Raw genomic sequence first — 22078 nt, forward strand, 5'->3', positions numbered from 1 at the left:
GCCTGCATCCTGGTGACTCAAAGCTCATATCTGTGAACATCGAAGACTCTGTATTGAAAAGTGATTCAGAAGAGTGACACTGAATTTGAAGAAAGCTTAGAAATGTCTTAATCAATTTCTTTTGCTCGTAAGTTTTCCTTCTATATATAATCAACTTACATAGTTAAAATTTTCCTTCAAGAGTGGCATATGATAAAATGTATGTCTAATCTAAAAGATCTCTAAAATAAGATGAAAATATTAATATTTTAAGTGAAAAGAATACATTGACTCATTGCAGCATTTTTTTTGTCTTCTTTCAGTGGTTCAAAAATAACAGTGCATTTTACAATTGATTTATTGCAGATTCAGTGAAATAGTATGGCCCTTTCACATGTTTTTCTTGTGGCTTTTCTATCCTTTATCTACATCTACCCCCTGAGGATACAACTCAATTTTAAGAAGTATCTTGGAGACTTTTAGGGTTTATTTCATTTCTCAGATTGGATAGCCCTATGATTCTTCTCAACATTAGTTTTATGCATTGCATTTTTGGGGTCAAAATACTGAAACTCAAGTTTCAATGCCTTATTGATTTTTTTTTTCTTTTCCTTTTCAATTTTATGTGGAATCTAGTTCTGTAAACAAACTTTTTCCTTCTAGCACTCCTTACTTCTCTGTAACTCATTCTTTTAGGCTTCCAGCCCCCATGGCCCAAATCTGATCTTTTGAGAGGTGAGAAGGAACTGACTTCCATGAGATGTGACTATAATGAGACGAAACTATAGGATGAGCTCTAGCCTTGGGTCAAGAATCTGTAAACAAGACTCCTAGAGATGTTCTTTGTTTTTGTCCAGCAGCAGTGACATTTTCAGGAATAAACTTGGAATAGACTGTGTTAGCCTGGAGAGACTACATATGATGAGGATTTTGTTTATCACAGTTTACTGTGATTGTACCTTACAGTCATATTGTACATTTTATAACTCTGACATGAACCTGGCCCAGGTGAGGTGATCTCTAGCAGTTATCTGGACTCTGAATATGATTCTGGGCTTGTGCTTCCAGGAAGTGTGATGTGACTCATCCCTGCTTGGACATTACCACTGAAAAGCATGCCATCCTGATGATGCTTTGGGGAATTAGAAATTCTGCTCCTACCATGAACAATGTTGCTAATACTAATGTTGCTTTACCGTGAATCCTAACTGTGCCAATTTCACTGTGTATCCCGTAGCTTGTGAATTTCAACCTTTTTTATTGCAACCTACAGCGAAAGTAAACATTTTACATCCAAACCTAGTTAATGTATATAAATATATACACAAATGCACACACACATATATCTAAAACATGTTTCTTGAAACTATACTTACCTTTACTATGTATGTGTCTTCTGATTTAGTCTATTCTTTAAAAAAAAAAACAACAAAAAACACCTGCTGTCTGAACCCACAGAATTAATTTCATTATTCCTATATTGTTGTGACCCACAACAAAATTTTAGACATTTAAGACATTTTTGATTAACACTTGCAGTGTGTGTAGCCTCAATCAGTGCCTATGCTGGTTATTTTAAAATATAAGAGTTGTGTGAAACTGATTTTTCCCAAACATTTCAGAACTTCTTCACTCAAATACATTGTGTTGTTGTTGTTCAGTCACTAAGTCATGCCCAACTCTTTGCAACCCCATGGACTGCAGAACACCAGGCTTCCCTGTCCTTCACTGTCTCCCAGAGTTTGCTGAAATTCATGTCCACTGAGTTGGTGATGCTCTCTAACCATCTCATCCTCTGCTGCCCTCTTCTCCTCTTGCCTTCAATCTTTCCCTGCATCAGGGTCTTTCCAGTGAGTCAGCTCTCTGCATCTGTGGACAAAGTATTGGAGCTTCAGCTTCAGCATCCGTCCTTCCAATGAGTATTCAGGACTGATTTCCTTTAGGATTGACTGGTTTGATCTCCTTGCTGTCCAAGGGACTCAAGAATACTTTCCAGCACAATTCAAAAGCATCAATTCTTCCGTGCTCAGCCTTCTTTATGGTCCAATTTTCACATCTGTACATGACTACTAGAAAAACCATCTGTATATGACTACTAGAAAACCAAAAACTACCAGAAAAAAAGCTTTGACTATATGGACCTTTGTTGACAAAGTGATGTCTTTGCTTTTCAATATGATGTCTAGGTTTGTCATAGCGTTCCTTCCAAGGAGTAAGCGTCTTTTAATTTCATGGCTGCAGTCACCGTTTGCAGTAATTTTGGAGCCCAAGAAAATAAAATCATCACTGCTTCTATCTTTTTCCCCTTCTATTTGCCATGAAGTGATGAGACCAGATGCCCTGATCTTAGTTTTTTTAATGTGGAGCATTAAGTCAGCCTTTTCACTCAAATACATATTGTACTTCAAATTAGGCACCTTGGGGAGGATTTGTTTGAGGTAGACACATTTTCATCTTTTTACTTTTAACCTGTTTGTGTCTTTGAACCTAAAGTATGTCTAATAAACAGCATGTAGTTGTTATATGGGCTCATGTTATTGTATCTATTCTGCCAATCTTTGCCTTTTGTTTGGGGTGTTTAATTCATTTATATTTAAAATGATTACTTATAAAGTAGAATTTACATCTACCTTTTTTGTTGTTTGTTTTCTCCATGTCTTACGTCTCTTTGTCCCTCTGTTTCTTCATTTCTGCCTTCATTCGTAGTAAACAGTTTTTAATGTGCCATTTAAAATTATCTTGTCATTTCTTTTATTATTTTTTCAATGATTTCCTTAGTGATTGCCCTGGGGATTACAACTAACATCTTAACTTGTAACAGTCTAATTTGGATTAATACCAACTTAATTTTTGTAGTACAAGAAAAGTTACTCATATAGTTCTAACCCTTGTGTTACTGTTGTCTTACAAATTGTATTTTTTACATTATAACCCCCTAAATAAAATTTTACTATTGTTTCATTATGCAGCTGTCTTTTAAATGAGATAGGAGGGCGGAAAAAGTTTATGAACAAAAAATACACTTATGCTATCTTTTGTGTTTACTATAGAGTTACTTTTTTCAGTGCTCTTTACTTCTTCATGTGGGTTCAGATTACTCTCTAGTGTTCTTTAATTTCAGCCTGAATGACAACCTTTAGCATTTCTTCTAGGGCACGTCTGCTGGTAATGAATCTTCTCAGTTCTTGTTTATTTGAAAATGTCTCAACCTCACCTTTATTTTTAAAGTATAATTTTGCTGGACATACAGTTCTTCTTTAATGGTCTTTTTCTTTGAGCACATTGACTATGTCATTCAGCTGCCTTCTGGCTTCCATTAGTTTTCAATAGTCTGTTAATGATATGTCTAGGTGTGGATCCTTGTGAGTTTATCTTACTTGGATTTTGTTGAGATCCTTAAATGTAGAGATTAATGTTTCTTTTGGTCAATACTGAAATCAGATTGAATATATTCTTCACAGCCAAAGATGGAGAAGCTCTATACAGTCAGCAAAAACAAGACCGGGAGCTGACTGTGGCTCAGATCATGAACTCCTTATTGCCAAATTCAGACTTAAATTGAAGAAAGTAGGGAAAACCACTAGACTATTCAGGTATGACCTAAATCAAATCCCTTGCAATTGTACAGTGGAGTGAGAAATACGTTCAAGAGATTAGATCTGATAGAGTGCCTGGAGAACTATGGACGGAGGTTCATGACATTGTACAGGAGGCAAGAATCAAGACCATCCCCAAGGAAAAGAAATGCAAAAAGGCAAAATGGTTGTCTGAGGAGGAATTACAAATAGCTGTGAATAGAAGAGAAGTGAAAGGCAAAGGAGAAAAGGAAAGATATACACATTTGAATGCAGAGTTCCAAAGAATAGCAAGGAGAGATAAGAAAGCCTTCCTCAGCGATCAGTGCGAAGAAATAGAGGAAAGTAATAGAATGGGAAAGACTAGAGATCTCTTTAAGAAAATTAGAGATACCAAGGGAATATTTCATGCAAAGATGGGTACAAATAAGACAGAAATGGTATGGACTTAACAGAAGCAGAAGATATTAAGAAGAGGTGGTAAGAATACACAGAAGAACTATACAAAAAAAGATCTTCATGTCCCAGATAATCATGATGTTGTATCACTCATCTAGAGCCAGACATCCTGGAATGTGAAGTCAAGTGGGCCTTAGGAAGCATCACTACGAACAAGGCTAGTAGAGGTGTTGGAATTTTAGTTGAGCTATTTTAAATCCTGAAAGATGATGCTGTGAAAGTGCTGCACTCAATATGCCAGCAAATTTGGAAAACTCAGCAGTGGCCACAGGATTGGAAAAGATAATTTTTATTCCAACCCAAAGAAAGAATGCCAAAGAATGCTCAAACTACTGCACAATCGCACTCATCTCACATGTTAGCAAAGTAATGCTCAAAATTCTCCAAGCCAAGCTTCAACAGTACATGAACCATGAACTTCGAGATGTTCAAGCTGGTTATAGAAAAGGCAGAGGAACCAGAGATCAAATTGTCAACATCCACTGGATCATCAAAAAAGCAAGAAAGTTCCAGAAAAACATCTACTTCTGCTTTATTAACTATGCCAAAGCCTTTGACTGTGTGGACCACAGCAAACTGTGGAAAATTCTGAAAGAGATGGGAATACCAGACCACCTGACCTGCCTCTTGAGAAATCTGTATGCAGGTTAGGAAGCAACAGTTAGAACTGGACACGGAACAGCGGACTGGTTCCAAATAGGGAAAGGAGTACCTCATGGCTGTATATTGTCATCCCGCTTATTTAACTTATATGCAGAGTACATCATGAGAAACGCTGGGCTGGAAGAAGCACAAGCTGGAATCAAGATTGCTGGGAGAAATATCAATAGCCTCAAATATGCAGATGATACCACCCTTATGGCAGAAAGCGAAGAAAAACTAAAGAGCCTCTTGATGAAAGTGAAAGAGGAGAGTGAAAAAGTTGGCTTAAAACTCAACATTCAGAAAACGAAGATCATGGCATCTGGTCCCATCACCTCATGGCAAATAGATGGGGAAACAGTGGAAACAGTGTCAGACTTTATTTTTCTGGGCTCCAAAATCACTGTAGATGGTGACTGCAGCCATGAAATTAAAAGACGCTTGGTCCTTGGAAGAAAAGTTATGACCAACCTAGACAGCATATTGAAAAGCAGAGACATTACTTTGCCAACAAAGTCCATCTAGTCAAGGCTATGGTTTTTCCCGTAGTCATGTATAGATTGAGAGCTGGACTATAAACAGAGCTGAGCACCAAAGAATTGATGCTTTTGAACTGTGGTGTTGGAGAAGACTCTTGAAAGTCCCTTGGACTGCAAGGAATCCAACCAGTCCATCCTAAAGGAGATCAGTCCTGAATATTCAGGACTGATGCTGAAGCTGAAACTCCAATCCTTTGGCCACCTGACGTGAAGAACTGACTCATTTGAAAAGACCCTGATGCTGGGAAAGTTTAAAGGCCTGAGGAGAAGGGGACAACAGAGGATGAGATGGTTGGATGGCATTACCGACTCAAAGGACATGAGTTTGAGTAAATTCCAGGAGTTGGCAATGGACAGGGAGGCCTGGAGTGCTGCAGTCCATGGGTTGCAAAGAGTCGGACACAACTGAGCGACTGAACTGAACTGACTGAATGTTTATTTTAGTCAAATATGTGATATTTTCTCCCATGTTTCTTCAAATATCTTTTCTTCTCCTTTTCTTGTCTCCTCTCTGTCTGAGACTTCCATTATGCATATGTTTATATGCTTAAAAGTTGCTAAGACTTTTCTTTCATTCTTTTTTCTTTCTGTTCCTCAGACCAGATGCTCTATCTTCAATTAACTTATCTTCAAGTTAAATGATTCTTTTGGCTTCTCACACCTCCTGTTGATCCCTCTTAGTGAATTTTCATTTCAATCATTATAATTTTAAATTCCAGAATTTTTTATTTGGTTCCTTTTTATGATTTCCATCTCTTTATTGATATTTGGTGAGACATTATTCTCATGTTTTTCTATAGGCTCTTTTTTTTGGGCGGGTCAGAGTATGGTTTCCTTTGGTATTTTGAACACATTTATATTAGCCAATTTAAAGTCTTTGTCTGATAAATCCAACATCTGGGCTTACTCGAGGCAGTTTCTGTTGATTGCTTTTTTCCTGTTTATTTTTTTTATTTCTCTCTCTCTCTCTCTCTGTTTAAAACTGAATAATTTAAATGAAAACTGGAAATAATATCAGCTCTTCACTCATTCCATCCAGGCTTTGCTGTTGTTTATATTTGTTTCTGTTATTGTTGTTTCTGCTATTTGTTGTTTACTGACTTTCATGAACTATCTTTGTTGTGTGTGGCAACTGAATTCTCTGCTTAGTTAGCTCAGTTGTGAACTAATGACTGGGTTGAGGTTTCCTTAAAACAAAACAAACAAAAAAAAGAACCAATAAGTCTTCCAGCCTTGCTGAGGGGATCTGTGTGCATGTGTGAGTACCTTCAATTCTCTGACAGGAAGTTTACTTAGCTTTCACTTTCTGCTTTCACAGAATTTCAAGGTCAACCAGAGGTGGGAGTTTAGGACCTTCTGTGGTCTTTTCTGAGCATACATTCAACTCTATATTTCCAGGAACATGTCAGAACTTTTCAAATCTCCTTAGTGATATCTTATTCCCATACTTCTTCTTTTAGGTTTTCTGGTCAGCTTCTTGTTAGCTGTAAATGTTTCTCTGCCTAAAGCAGTTGTGATATTAAACAATTGCTGCCATTTTTCCCCTCACAAATGCTTTGGGATAAAGGGTGTTCTTAGTAAGCAAGCTCAAAGTCAGCTCAATAAAGAAAAGCTTTATGAGTGGAGGTTTCCATGGAGCTGCCAAATAGGTCAAATAATAACAATTCTCTAGGGATGTGACTTTTGGGGAGTTCCAAACCCATTCTTCCTCTGCCAGTGGCTCCTTGGCTACTGGTTTTCACAGCTAGCATGATTATGAGTGTTGGTTTTCACCACTACCCCAGAGCTTGAGATAGGGAGATGAGAATAAGGTAAGTTTAAATAACACACAACTTGCTGTCCTTATAGAGATTCAACTGTTTTTCTTGAACGAACACTCTTTGGATTTTTGTAAGCCTGTCTTTAATTTCCACAGTTTTCAAAAAGTTGATTTTGACCATTTTTTGCTAGTATTCTCATTCTTTTGTGGAGGGACAAATTTTTAGTGGGCTTTACCCATTTGGAAAGTCTCTCTGTTCTACTTACCTTCTTTGAAATTTCTCAATTACCTAGAGTAGTAGGTTAGACAAACTTACACATTGATGTAAGACAGAATACTGCTATAGTATATCACGAATATATTCTCTTTTACTTTTTTGTTCACGGATCTCCTTTCTTTGACTGTACCTCTGCTAGGAAGCATGTGATTGGTGTTTTGTAGGAATAAAAATGTGATACTTATTCTAATTTCAAGGGACGAAGAAAATCTTTAAAATATTAAACATTAAAATAGCACCATCACCACCATGACCAGTCATCTTGAAATGTAAGATTTGTGTTGTTGTGTAACTTCCTTTAAATGAGAACCTTAGGACATTCTTTTTGATTGTCTGCTGCTGCTGCTGCTGCTGCTAAGTCGCTTCAATCGTGTTCAACTCTGTGCAACCCCATAGATGGGAGCCCACCAGGCTCCCCCATCCCTGGGATTCTCCAGGCAAGAACACTGGAGTGGGTTGCCATTTGCTTCTCCAATGCATGAAAGTGAAAAGTGAAGGTTAAATTGTTCAGTCGTGTCCGACTCTTCGCGACCCCATGGACTGCAGCCTACCAGGCTCCTCCATCCATGGGATTTTCCAGGCAAGAGTACTGGAGTGGGGTGCCATTGTCTTCTCTGTTTGATTGTCTATTGTCTGGCAAATTCAGGGCTGCTGAACCTTATTATGCCAATATTTAATGTTGCTAGTTGAAAAATAAAAGATCCAGATGGCCCAACTCCCTTTTGATTGTTTAGCAAAGAAGTGGATCAGTAGATCTGTCTTCCAGGTACCAGCAACTGAGCTCTGAGGCTCCCACTTGGTGCCAAGGCCGCTTTTTTATCAGGAAGCTCCATTGTTAGAGTCATCTAGTTGTATCCAACCTCCTTTTCCCACAAAATATAGAGAATGTTATATGGATGGAATGTTGACACTGGAACAAATTATGCCTGATCTGATGCTTTTGAACTGTGGTGTTGGAGAAGATTCTTGAGAGTCCCTTGGACTGCAAGGAAATCCAACCAGTCCATCCTAAAGGAGATCAGTCCTGGCTGTTCATTGGAAAGACTGATATTGAGGCTGAAACTCCAATGCTTTGGCCACCTCATGCAAAGAGCTGACTCATTTGAAAAGACCCTGATGCTGGGAAAGTGTGAAGGCAGGAGGAGAATGGGATGGCAGAGGATGAGATGGTTGGATGGCATTACCGACTCAAAGGACATGAGTCTGAGTAAACTCCAGGAGTTGGCGATGGACAGGGAGGCCTGGTGTGCTGCGGTTCATGGGGTCACAAAGAATTGGACACGACTGAGCAACTGAACCGAACTGTGCAGTGATAATATCACTTTTATATTTCTGGGCTTCGGTTCAGTTCAGTTCAGTCACTCAGTCATGTCCGACTCTTTGCGACCCCATGAATTGCAGCACGCCAGGCCTCCCTGTCCATCACCAACTCCCGGAGTTCACTCAGACTCATGTGCATGGAGTCAGTGATGCCATCCAGCCATCTCATCCTCTGTCGTCCCCTTCTCCTCCTGCCCCCAATCCCTCCCAGCATCAGAGTCTTTCTCAATGAGTCAACTCTTCACATGAGGTGGCCAAAGTACTGGAGTTTCAGCTTTAGCATCATTCTTTCCAAGGAACACCCAGGGCTGATCTCCTTCAGAATGGACTGATTGGAACTCCTCGCAGTCCAAGGGACTCTCAAGAGTCTTCTCCAACACCACAGTTCAAATGCATCAATTCCCCAGCATTCAGCCTTCTTCACAGTCCACTCTCACATCCATACATGACTACTGGAAAAACCATAGCCTTGACTAGACGAACCTTTGTTGGCAAAGTAATGTCTCTGCTTTTTAATATGTTGTCTAGGTTGGTCATGACTTTTCTTCCAAGGAGTAAGCACCTTTTAATTTCATGGCTGCAGTCACCATTTGCAGTGATTTTGGAGCCCCGAAAAATACAGTCTGACACTGTTTCCACTGTTTCCCCATCTATTTCCCATGAAGTGATGGGACCAGATGCCATGATCTTCGTTTTCTGAATGTTGAGCTTTAAGCCAACTTTTTCACTCTACTCTTTCACTTTCATCAAGAGGCTTTTTAGTTCCTCTTTACTTTCTGCCATATGGCCCCAAATCCTCCTCCCCAAATATAGCCCTATTTTATAAATAACCTCCATGGCAGTAGTAATGTATGTGTCTACACCCATTTGCATAATGCTAATTATAATAATCAAACATCAGTGAAGGAGAGGAAACATTTCTAATAAGGTTTTGTGTCTTCCAAAAAACTTAGGAAACTCAAGGAAACATTTCCCAAACATCTGGCTTTCACCTCTCAAATATGTTTTAGTTGTTTTTTTTTCTTTTTCCTGACTTTGAATATGAAGACTAAATGAAAGACAGACCTTCTCATTACCTATTTATTTTGGGCCAGGGGTCTTGTCAATTTAGTAAGACTGTCACAGAGAAGGATGAAAGCTATAAAAACATTTCATGAAAATAAGGCACATGAAGAAGTACTGAGGTCAAACATAAAATAGTAGCCTGTCAGCTGTGCCCTATATTGATGCCACACAGTGAACAGAATCATGGCAACTTGGAAGTCTTAATGATTGGTTTTTTTATGCTTTACTCTCTCATTTTTTCAGGTCTCTCATTTAACATGCCTTAGTTAGTATTTTAACGCATTGAGTCCACTTCTTTCTTGCTGTGTAGACATATGCACAGGACTTGTGGGAAGGCATACTCTCAATCCAGAGCAGATGGGTGGAGGTGCCCACAGGAGCCCCAAAGAGAGATGTGATAGGGCTACTTGACACATCTAGATGGATAGAATTTTAACCTTATCCTTTATTGTCAACAGTTTTACCAGCTAGCATATTTTTACTTCAGCACCTCTCCAAATCTGACAACAATGCCACAGCCAATAAACAGTAACATCTTTCCTGCACCAGTAGATAAGCAATTAAACTGACCACACCTCACCTGGTGTTTTTAATAAAAGAAGAATCTTTGGGCTACAAGGAACTAATAGTGAAAGCTTCCTATGTGCTATGCATTATTCAACATTATATTATTGTTGTATATTATATTATCCTCAAGACAACCCTGTAAAATGGGCTGTATTTCCCCTAATTTCTATTATGGAAACTAACAGTCAGAGTTATTAAAATTTGATCTGTAATCTCACAGCAAGGAAATGTTGGGCCAAGATACAAAGAAAAACAAAAAACAGAAATAATCCCCCCCAAACCCAGATTTGCTCAGCTATGAAACCAAGCAGTTGTCACTACCTGATACTAAATTGTAAACGCCAACTACTCACAGTAATGCCGTCTGACACCCAGCTGAGAGGTGCAAGATGCTTCCCAAAATGACACCAACTCCTTGGAGTGGTAAGTCTCATCATTCCCATTGTACAACTTGAGGAAATGAAGGACAGAAAATGTGTTATTTGGTTTCCATGTCTTAATTTCTGATAACACAATGCCTAAAATGAGAAATACAAGTGTAATGAAGTGTCCTCAAGATAGACCATAACGGCAAGTCCATTAACAAGTTCAGGTCATGATAAAATTCAGGAAGGTCTGCAACTTAGAGCATCTTCCTCTCCCACCACAGTATAACAACTGACAGGCTGGTTCTGCTTGCTAATTAAGTTCTCTCCCATTACCTTTTATGTCTAAGACTTATTTGGTAACCTTCAAAGATATACTGAGGGCAGTAGTAAATTGTTAATGTCCTAGATCTAGGCATTTGAGATTCTCCTGCTGGGGTCCTAGCTTTGAGTTCAACTGATATTGACTTAGTTCCTTAATCTCCTAATTAAAAGACAACTTCAAATAATGTTGCACAGCTCAAAGCTTCAGGAAGGACCCAGGGATAGACAGGCTTACTTGAGAAGAAAAAGTAAGGAAGGGCATTTCTCTTTGTGAACCAAAAGTTCAGACTGACCTCGGGTCAATGGAGCAAGATGGAAACTAGTACCAGGTACAAGATGTAGATTAAAAATAAGTTTTTGTTTACAAAGCATAAAAAAGAAATTTCTGTCTCGAAGAGTTCTTGGTGTTGCTGATTCTTCATCTCTCTGAATCCTACCCTCACTGGATAATACTCAGCCTATCAGAGGGCAATTGATAATCAATCATGACCCAAAAATAAGAAAACAGATTGTGTCTATGTTGAAACTTCTGTTCCTTGCCCAATGATCTATGGTCACAGGTTTTTTTTTTTTTTTTTAATGATTGTTAACACGTCAAGGAGAGTGTGTTGGTTCAATCTTGCAAATGTTAAATTTGAGGTGTCTGTGGATAACCAGAAGGAAATGTCCAGAAAGTGCTTAGATGCATATGGAGGGAACATGTGCTGCTGACATGGGTATGGGAACCATGAGTATAAATGTGGTTGTGTTTGTGCATGGAACCACACAATATAGAGGCTGGCCTCTTCTATTAGAGCCGTATTCATCACTTCTACCATTTAGTCTAAGTTTTAGCTCTACTATTCATTACATCAGTACAGAAAACCTCACACTTCTAAAGCTTTAGTCCTGTTGTGGTTTTGTCTGAATTGCTTTTACCTTCTTTCTCTGCCAGATGACTCTTACTTATCCTCCTTATAAGATCAGCTTATACTAACTTCCTTTGTGAAGTAGTTCCCAAATATCATTCCCAGCCTAGACAGAACTGATCCTTCTTTTCTCTGTTCCCATAATGTCTTTACATCTTCATTTAGGGCGTCACAATCCATTGTCATTGCTTGTGAGCTTCCTGAAGGTGGGGCCTCTTTGCTAAGTCGCTTCAGTTGTGTCCGACTCTGTGCAACCCCATAGACGGCAGCCCACCAGGCTCCCCCGTTCCTGGGATTCTCCAGGCAAGAACACTGGAGTGGGTTGCCGTTTCCTTCTCCAGGGACCTCTTTAGTTTCTGTCTATATCTCATTCTGTACAGGTAGGGGAAGGGGCTGAGGAGACCATATGTATATAGGTGGGTTCCCATGTATCAATTCCCTTTTGTCAGAAAAAAAGAAAAGACCCTTATAGATCATTTCATTCAAGATTAACTTATGACTTTCCAGCATTTTGCAGCAGCCCAACTAATGGTCATCCTTGAAAGAGTGAAGTATTGGGAGTCTCTAGGAAAGACAAGTCCCATCACTTCATGGCTAATAGAAGGGAGAAAATTGGAAACAGTGTCAGATTTTTATTTCTTTGGCTCCAAAATCACTTTGGACAGTGACTGCAGCCATGAAATTAAAAGACGCTTGCTCCTTGGAAGAAAAGCTATGAAAAACCTAGACAGCAGATATTAAAAAGCAGAGACATTACTTTGCTGATAAAGGTCCATATAGTCAAAGCTATGGTTTTTCTAGTAGTCATGTACGGATGTGAGAGTTGGATTGTAAAGAAAGCTGAGTGCAGAAGAATTGATGCCTTTGAATTGTGCTGCAGAAGACTCTTGAGAGTCTCTTGGACTGCAGGGAGATCAAACCAGTCAATCCTAAAGGAAATCAGTCTCTCTGATTTTGAGAACAAAACCATCAATACAGACACTGTCTAATGATTAAGATTATTTTATTCAGATATTTTGTCTTCTAATTTAGAGACTCATTTTGAGAATTAATTCTAAAAAATAGTCTTTATTTATTTTCATACAGTTTTCTATGTTTGAACCTTTAGCTGAGAGAGGTTTTTCAGACAATTAAACTTGGTGAAGTTCCTCGTCCTGGGGTATTTTGTCTGATTTGTTTTACTTGTATCGATTTCTCTCCTACGCTGCTTGGCGCCTTGTCGACCTTGATGTTTATATTTACTCACTGGGCCTCATTTCAGGGACAGCCACATTTCAGGAATTATGTGTTTTGTGCAATAGGACAATTCTCTTTTATCCCTCCACAGTCAGTATGTTTAAGCTAATGACGTTCTCTTTGAGTCAGTGTGAGTCTCACACTTGGAATCAAGATACCACTGAGGAAGAGCAACCAAACTGTAGCTCTTTACAGGAAACTCACTTAAAACCCCAAGCTTTCTATGTGCCTGGTCCTAGTAAAATACAAGCTAAAGGATTTCTTTACTATTTTCTTGTTACTTTAAACTAATCTTGATCTTAACTCTTTAAAGAGTTAAAATAACCTAACTGGTTATTTTGTAGTTATGCACATAGCAACTGAGATCCACTGAGCTACCACAATCTCATCTGCACTCACAGCCTAGGGAGGAATCAAATTTTTGATGTGTTTCCAAACTGCAGTGAATCTCCTTAGATTGATTGTGAAAGTGTAAGTGACTTAGTCATGTCCATCTGTTTGTGACCCACCAGGCTCCTCTGTCCATGGAATTCTCTAGACAAGAATATTGGAGTGGGTTGCCATGTCCTACTCAAGGGTATCTTCCCAACCCAAGGATCAAACCCCAGTCCCTTTGTTGGACTCCCTGGTGGCTCAGATGGGAAAGAATCATCCTGCAATGCAGGAGACGCAAGTTCGATCCCTGGGTTGGGAAGATCCCCTGGAGAAGGAAATGGCAACCCACTCCAATATTCCTGCCTGGAGGATTTCATGGACAGAGGAGCCTGGTGGGCTACAGTCCATGAGGTTGCAAAGAGTCAGACACGACTGAGTGACCAACACTTTCACTTTCACTCTTGCACTGCAGGCAGATTCTTTACCATCTGAACCATCAGGGAAGCCCTTAGATTGATTATGGCCCCAGCTGACCTTCCTCAGTTCTCAGATCCCTGCTTAGCCTCCCCCAACCCCAGCATATCTTTCTCATTTCCTTCCCTAGCTCATCCCCAGGGTCCCACCACAGTTCTTCTCACCACACTGTAGGTCAGCACTTTCTACACTGTTTCATCACAGAAGATGTAAAAGAAAATTATGGTGCACAAGCAGCACAGAATGAATCAACTGATCGATGAATCTCTGCAAGAAATGATCAGCATTCAGTCACACCCTTTTATAAACTGACAAATGACTTCATTAAACTGGGTCCTTATATCAGATGCATTTTCATGTTTCTTCCTGTATTCTGCTTTCATTGCAGCACAATGTGAAATTTCACTTCTCATGGGCATAATAAACAGAAAATAAAATGTGGACTTTTTTTGTTGTTCTTTTGTTTGTTTGAGAAAATAAGGAGCTTGTCTTCTCTTTGAAGTCCTCAGTCTTTTTACCTCTTTGATTTAGCCGCCACCAGAGAAATTCACCTCTGCTTTTTATTAATGCTTTCATTTTCAGCTAGAGATCCATAAGGAATAAGTTTATGTATGAGCAACGTTTAATATGCAATAAGGACTTAATAACAAGCATCACAAATCCATGTTGAACTTCTCAGATGCAGACCAATGGTCATTACAGATGAGATGTATTCAGTTCAGTTCAGTTCAGTCGCTCAGTCGTGTCTGACTCTTTGCGACCCCATGAACTGCAGCACGCCAGGCCTCCCTGTCCATCACCAACACCCGGAGTTCACTCAGACTTATGTCCATTGAGTCGGTGATGCCATCCAGCCATCTCATCCTCTGTCGTCCCCTTCTCCTCCTGCCCCCAATCCCTCCCAGCATCAGAGTCTTTTCCAATGAGTCAACTCTTCGCATGAGGTGGCCAAAGTACTGGAGTTTCAGCTTTAGCATCATTCCTTCCAAAGAAAACCCAGGGCTGATCTCCTTCTGAGATGTATTAATGGTGGTAAATAATATCTGTGCTTCCCTCTCATTCACGTATCCAGTGGCCTCTCCATGCCAGTTCCTGGCATTCCCAGTACAGCACGAATTCCACACAGACACATTATTGCATAATAACAATGACTGGCTCAGATGGTAAAGCGTCTGCCTACAATGCGGGAGACCCGAGTTCAATCCCTGGGTCGGGAAGATCTCCTAGAGAAGGAAATGGCAACCCACTCCAGTACTCTTGCCTGGAAAATCCCATGGACGGAGGAGCCTGGTAGGCTACAGTCTGTGTGGTCGCAAAGAGTCGGACACGACTGACAGACTTCACTTTCACTTTCTATGTACAGAATTTAGTGTTTTTCTTATGTACACTGAAGCTTAGATTAAAAAGTCAATAGAGTTATTATTCTTACTGTGGTACATTCATTAACATCTTCAGGAACCCAGGGTTCCACAGAATGTAGTTTGAAAAGCATTGCCCTGTACACTTAAATTCATTTACGTAATTTCAGTTATTACTGGCCAAGCCATAAACCTAACATCCTCCAGGAAATCTTCCTTGGTGTTGCTAATTTGAACAGTACTCCAGTTTGCATTTCTGCAGCTCCTGGCAGTGCTTAGTAGGTACAGGAGGAAGAAATGATGGAAGGGAGGGATGAAGTGGGGAACCTTACTAATTCTTATGGCATTTATGTAATTTGACCTTTGTAGTGAAAGGAGCACAGGGGAAAGTTAACAAAATCATTTAACATAAAATTCCTTGTTAAAATCATACATGAATATATTTTAAATTATTAATGTCCAGGGTAGAGTTAAAACATGTTTCTCAGTAAGATTTTGTAAGTAGGAAATGTATTTTTGTTAAGAAATATACTCTGAAACTACAAAAAAAGGTCACAGAACACTAAGATGGAGTCTAGACATGCTCTTTTGCTACACTTAAACTTCTGTAAATTTTCAATTTATTTCTGAATTCTTCCTCACTTTTGGGTTTCATTTTCCCTAGTATGAAGCATCTAGTCTGCTCTGTTAAGAGGTGTGGGCTTAGGAGGGTGAGTGTAATTTATTATGCCATGGCATTGGCATCTTATTGTCAATTTTGGTCATTTCCGGATTGTCTGTTCTACCTCTGCCTGCTTTGGGGACTAAATAAAACCTAGAGCTGTTCTCTGGATCTTAAAGAGTCTATCATTTCTACCCATGGAGCTGATTATTTTACAAGATAGCCGGTAAGTCATTTTGACGTAGCTGCTGCTAATTACCTTGCTATTGTTCTGTGACTAAGGTCACATACCCCTTCTTAATGAGGATGGATAGTCCTGCTACGGAAGTACTTTTACAGGTTAGCTTTCAGGTAAACTGATGTTTTTCTCTTTTCTTTCTGCCTGCCTTGGTGTCCTGATAGTTTCAAAGAAAGCATGGAGAAATCATCGTACTCCGATTGGCTGATAAATAACAGTGTTGCCGAGCTGGTGGCTTCCACGGGCCTTCCAGTGAACATCAGTGATGCCTACCAGGATCCCCGCTTTGATGCCGAGGTAAGGGGAGGCCTCTGGTTGCAGTTTTAAGGTTCCGTTGTCACCCTGTGGATGCGTTGCTGGCCAGAGCCCCAAAGGAACATCATACAAATCCACAGCAACTCCTGAGTTGACTGGCAGTTCTTCTGAATCTTTCCCCTGTGATCTGACTTTCCGCATCACCTACTGCTGACTGACAGGCTTCCCCCATGGCTCAGTTGGTAAAGAATCCCCCTGCAATGCAGGAGACCCTGGTTCGATTCCTGGGTGGGGAAGATCTGCTGGAGAATGGATAGGATATCCACTCCAGTATTCTTGGACTTCCCTTGTGGCTCAGCTGGTAAAGAATCCACCTGCAATGTGGGAGACCTGGGTTCGATCCTGGGTTGGGAAGGTCTCCTGGAGAAGGGAAAGGCTACCCACTCTAGTATTCTGGTCTGGAGAATTCCATGGGCTGTAAAGAAATGGGGTTGCAAAGAGTCGGACACAACTGAGTATAAATGCTCTGTTTGATAGGAAATCCTCCTCTTTCTACCCTGATTTGTGGCAAAATGGCTATATAGTTTCACTTCATATATTTGACCCTGCCACTTACATTGTTCCATTTTACACACCTCTGAACTTTATATAATTGAATTATACTGTATGTATTCTTCTGTGTCTTGCTTTTTCATTCAGTGTATGTTCTTGAGTCACATGTGTGTGTGATTTATTCATTTATTTTCACTGCTGCAAAGTATTCCATTGTATGAATCAGCATCATTTTTTAAATCCATTATGGTGTTGATGGACATTTGGATTCAGTGTTTCACTGTTACACACATAACTGCAAAGACACTCTTAACTCTCTAGCCTGATGCTCTTTTATTATGGGGAACATTTTATATTAAACATGTAATTAAACCCATGCAATTAAATATATTCAGGCACATTTTGTATTAAACATAGTTTATGTCAAACAATGAAATGGTTAGTAATAAAAACGTGTATATAACATAATTATTTCCCAATAGATATTAGAACAGCTACCGTATTTTAAAAGATTGCTCCCAAGAAATACTACGTTGGCTTCTGTTACTGTTTTATGTTAATTATATAGGCATGCATTGTGCTGATGTGCAGAATATATTAAGACAATGTAGATTCTGACTTGGAAGAAGTTTAATTCTAAGGTAGTATAGGGTATCATATAGATAAATTTACATGAATTCATAAAATGCCTTCACATGTGTGTGTGTGGTGTGTATTCAAAAAATTAGGAGATTAAATTACTAGGTTACCAAGCTAAAGTCTGAATAGTAGCAGGAGCGTTATGGTGACGATGGTGATGAGATATGTGTTCCAGGCAAGGCTGAGAGCATGAGGAGTCTGGAACAGAGATGAGTTAACGTAGCTGGAGGGCCGGGTAGATGAGGCGGGAGGAGAAAGCAGGGGCCAGATCATCCAGAGGCTTTGAAAGACATGTTAAGAAGTATGAGTATTTATTATGGGTAAGGGGGAATCAGTAGTTAAATTATCAATGAGGGAGAAGAAGGAGTTATACTTTAGAAAGATCCCACTGGCTGCAGAACAGAGACTAGATCAGTAATGATAACTGAACATGTAATTGGAAGTGAGATTTAGTCTTGGTTTCTGAGACTCCAAAGCCCAGCCTCTGAATCCTGCCCTGTGCTGTCTCCAGTGTCTGGGGTGGGATGCAACAATGGTGGGAGGTTGGAATCCAGGTCAAATTGATAACTTCATTCAGATCTTTGCAAATCTCTTCATGGGCTTCCCAGGTGGCACAGTGGTAATGAATCCGCCTAGCAATGCAGGAGCAGCAGATGTGGGTTCGATCCCTGTACTCCAGTCTTTTTGCCTGGGAAATCCCATGGACAGAGAAGCCTGACAGGCTACAGTCCATGGGGTCACAAAGTCGGACACAACTGAGCGACTGAACATGGCATGGGAAGTTTAAATTCCTGAAATGTATGTTTCTGTAGCTGCCTAGAATTCTCTTCCCCCAGGTCACATCTACTACGTATTTTCTATTTATTCTCCAGCATCTAGCTGAGATGCCTGTATCTTGGACATCCTTTCGTGAGCTCCTGTCTGGGTTGGGTGTCTCCAGTGTGCTCCCTTAGCTACCCCAATGCTAACCACCCTCTGGCTAGCTTCAGTTTCTGATACATTATTTCTGAGCTTTGAGATACCTTCCTTGGGAAAGTAGACAGTCCAGAACTTCTTTAGTTCTCCTCCTATAAAGAAAAACACCACCAACCTTGGTTCTGTGACTAGCAGAGCAGAAATGATTTATAGGTGTCAATATATGTATTAACATTATGATTGGGTTAGGACTGATGTTATAAAGTTTTGCCTTTTGCTATGCTTCTTTCTGATGCTTCTTTCCTTCTTGATTTCAGAATGCTGAACAACAGATTTGTAAACACACAGTTTTATGAAGAAATGATCTCAGTATTCTATTATTAACATCAGTAGTACTGAACAGACTGAAAGGCTCACTACAGAAAAAAAAATCATTAATTGCCCATTCATTGTTACAAAGTCAACATATTATATTAGATAGTTAAGAGATGATGGTCAATTCTTCCCCCAAATTAGAGTGCCGAATTTGGTATGGATTGCTATTATTCTGCTCTTAGCTTTGGACCAAAAGTCAAATTGTGGGGAAGCAAAAAGAGTCAACATATTCACACCATTTAAAAAGTTGGTTCATAAGGCATATGCAAAAGTATAATAAAACATGATCAAGGCTTCCCAATAAAGCATGATAGAGTAAATGCCCACTACCCAATTTAAGAGAAAGAACTCAGTCATTACTTCTGAATCCTTGTATTGATCTTCCTTAATTCAGTCTCCTTTATTTCCCACACAGAGATAAACCATTATCCTAATTTGAATTTAACAATTTTTTGCTTTTATATATAGTTTCATTGGGGCTTCCCAGTGGCTTAGTGATAAAAATCTGCCTGCAAATGCAGGAGGCATGAGTTCGATCTCTGGATCGGGAATATCCCCTGGAGAAGGAAATGGCAACCCACTCCAGTATTCGTGCCTGGGAAATCCCATGGACAGAGGAGCTTGGCAGGCTACAGTCTGTGGGGTTGCAAAAGAGTTGGACATGACTTAGCAACTAAACAACAATAGTTTCATCATGTAGGTTTGAATCCCTGCCAAATATATTACAGTTTTTACATGTTATTACATGTTTTGCACATCTCTGAAATTTGTATGAATTGAGTTATGCTGTATGTCTTCTTCTATGGCTTGCTTTTTCAAATTCAGTATAAATTCCTGAATCCAGAGCCCTTGTAATTTGTTCATTTCTTTTCAGTGCTGGTAAGTATTCCACCGTATGAATGTGCCACTTCATCCACTATAGTGTTGATGGATATTTGCATGATGTTACATGCATAACTACATTCTTGGTCATTCCTGTCCATACCTCCAAGTACACATGTGCAAAAGCTCTTCTAGCATCTGTACCTAGGAGAGTGACCTGCTCAGTCACAGGCTACAAGCATCTTCACCTTTAATAGGAGAATTAAAAGTTCTTGCCCAATCATTGCCCTTTTTCCTTATGAAAAACAGCATATGTAGCAAAAAACAAGTAGTATCTCAGGAATACTTCTTGCTAATACAATGCAGTGAGCCTGACTATCCTATATCCTTATGTCTACAGGCAGACTCTTATCACATCTCTTCCTGATTAGTGATTTACAGTCAATTTACATTTTCCTCCACACTTACAGTCCATTCCAATATAAGACAGACTGCTCGCTCATTTACAAAAAAGAACAATTTGGGCTCTTGAGCAGAAATGCAACAGTTAGTTCTATGGGATTGAACATAAAAATTTCATGCTCTGATCCAGTAGTTAGAGGCAATGATGTCTGAAGACAGTAAACTGTGGTAGGTTAAGCAGTGACCATTTTGTGAAATCACTTTCTTCCCTATGATAGACTAAAGCAAGTACCTAGACCACCATTATTTCTTGGCCTTCCCCCTAAAATGCTTTCGATCTGCCGCACAACTAATACCAATTTTAAATACAAATCTGGCAATATATCATGATTTCTACGTGTTCTCTTTGAGTGGTGCTGAAATTTAAAATTTCCTTATGCTTCCTTTCTCATGTGGAGGAGGAAAATTGGAAAAGAATTAATCAATGCAGATAGGGTGAAAGACAGTATGAATTCTGCCTAAATAGATTTGTCCTACAAATGTATGTGTGTTATGGTGTATGTATTATGTATCATACCAGGAAAAGAAAATTATTTATCTGCTTAGGCTTCCTCCCTTTTCAAGAATATTTTGCTTCCCTGATGGGTGTCAACTGCTTGTGTTAATGATGGATGAAACAGACTTCAGACTGAGCCACAGTGCTCTCCCCCAAGAGGCTAAGAGGCATGAGCCTTCTCCTTTCAAAGCCTGATGTAAGATGGTATAGATCATAACATAAAGACCATCAATTCAGATAATTTCTTCCATTAACATAGTATTTTCCTCAAGGTAAAAAAATACTAAGGCAAAATGGAATTGTTTCACCCTTTCACTAAAGGTAATTCTAGGATTATCTTAGAGGTAGAGGGTACCTTTTAGAACTATGCTATCTTCTTGCAAAGGTTTGAGTCCTCTCTTCTTAAGTCTGGTACGTGGGTCCATAGTTTTTCCCAATAATTACAATAAGTCATTGTTTATCAATGGTAGAATATAAGGAAATCATTTTTTAAATATAGGATTAATGGATTATCTCCAGTAGGTATCTCCATTGGAGAAAGCGTGTGCTTTTATATTCTCTACATTACTGACTTCCCCAAATAATTTGAAGCTGGTTAACAAAAATGATAATTTGCAGAGAAGTTTCCTTTCAAAGCATTTCCTATTTTCTTCTTACAGATCTTCTCAACATAAGTCTATTCTGAGCACTGGTACCTATCCTACATTTCTCAGTGGCTCACTGGGTAATCCTGGCCATTTGAATTCTCTTCACTGAACATGAATAAGGACCCTAGTCATTAGTAGTGAACTGGAATAGAGCTCCCCTAGTGGATTGGCCTTATTTCTGGGGTTTCATACCATAGATACATCAACTTGCAGTTACTATAAATATTAGAGATTTCTTTGATTTACGAGTGAGGAAGCAGAGGCTCAGAGAGCTGAAGTGACTTGCCTAAGGCCACACAGCTTCCTTGAGACAGGGCACAGAACAGCCTGTGGACCTTCTGGAACCTAGTTCACTCCTCTCTCCCTAGTAGCCTCTCAGGGGGACCAGCTACTCAGGGGCTGCCTGGAAAACAGGGTCGCCACTCTGTCATTTCTCTCTCCACAGAGACGTGAACTTGTGGCCAGCAGACCAACCTTTTCGTCCCATCTGCCCCAGTCACCGGCTGGGTAGTCTCAAGCATACTACTTTTATACATATTGTGGCATATAAAATTCTATATAAATGTTTTGTAAATCATGCTTGTAGTTATACTCCTATAATTATATAAATATTTAAATGTCAGGTGAAGATTTTAATCTGGTTGAGGATTAGGTTTTTGGTTCTGAGGGAGTGCTGGTGGCAGGTCCTTTCTTGAAATGAGAACATCTTTCCACACAACCAGAGACGAGCAGATCTTAATTGTGGATAAACCAACGTGAATGTCCTCTTCCTCCAGAGACACAGTGGGGAAGAA

The 22078-nt window shown here is 39.6% G+C and overlaps 1 protein-coding gene across 1 annotated transcript in view; it reads left to right on the forward strand.

The window, feature by feature from the left end:
• Positions 1 to 22078, forward strand: part of PDE11A (phosphodiesterase 11A) — a 419647-nt gene that overhangs the window by 200633 nt on the left and 196936 nt on the right. Inside the window, exon 6 of the mRNA XM_055572117.1 lies at positions 16286 to 16418. Within this exon, the coding sequence (XP_055428092.1) occupies positions 16286 to 16418 (133 nt within the window). The remainder of the gene's footprint in view (positions 1 to 16285; positions 16419 to 22078) is intronic.

This window comes from Bubalus kerabau, chromosome 3 (genome assembly GCF_029407905.1).
Source record: "Bubalus kerabau isolate K-KA32 ecotype Philippines breed swamp buffalo chromosome 3, PCC_UOA_SB_1v2, whole genome shotgun sequence".
Lineage (NCBI taxonomy): Eukaryota > Metazoa > Chordata > Mammalia > Artiodactyla > Bovidae > Bubalus > Bubalus kerabau.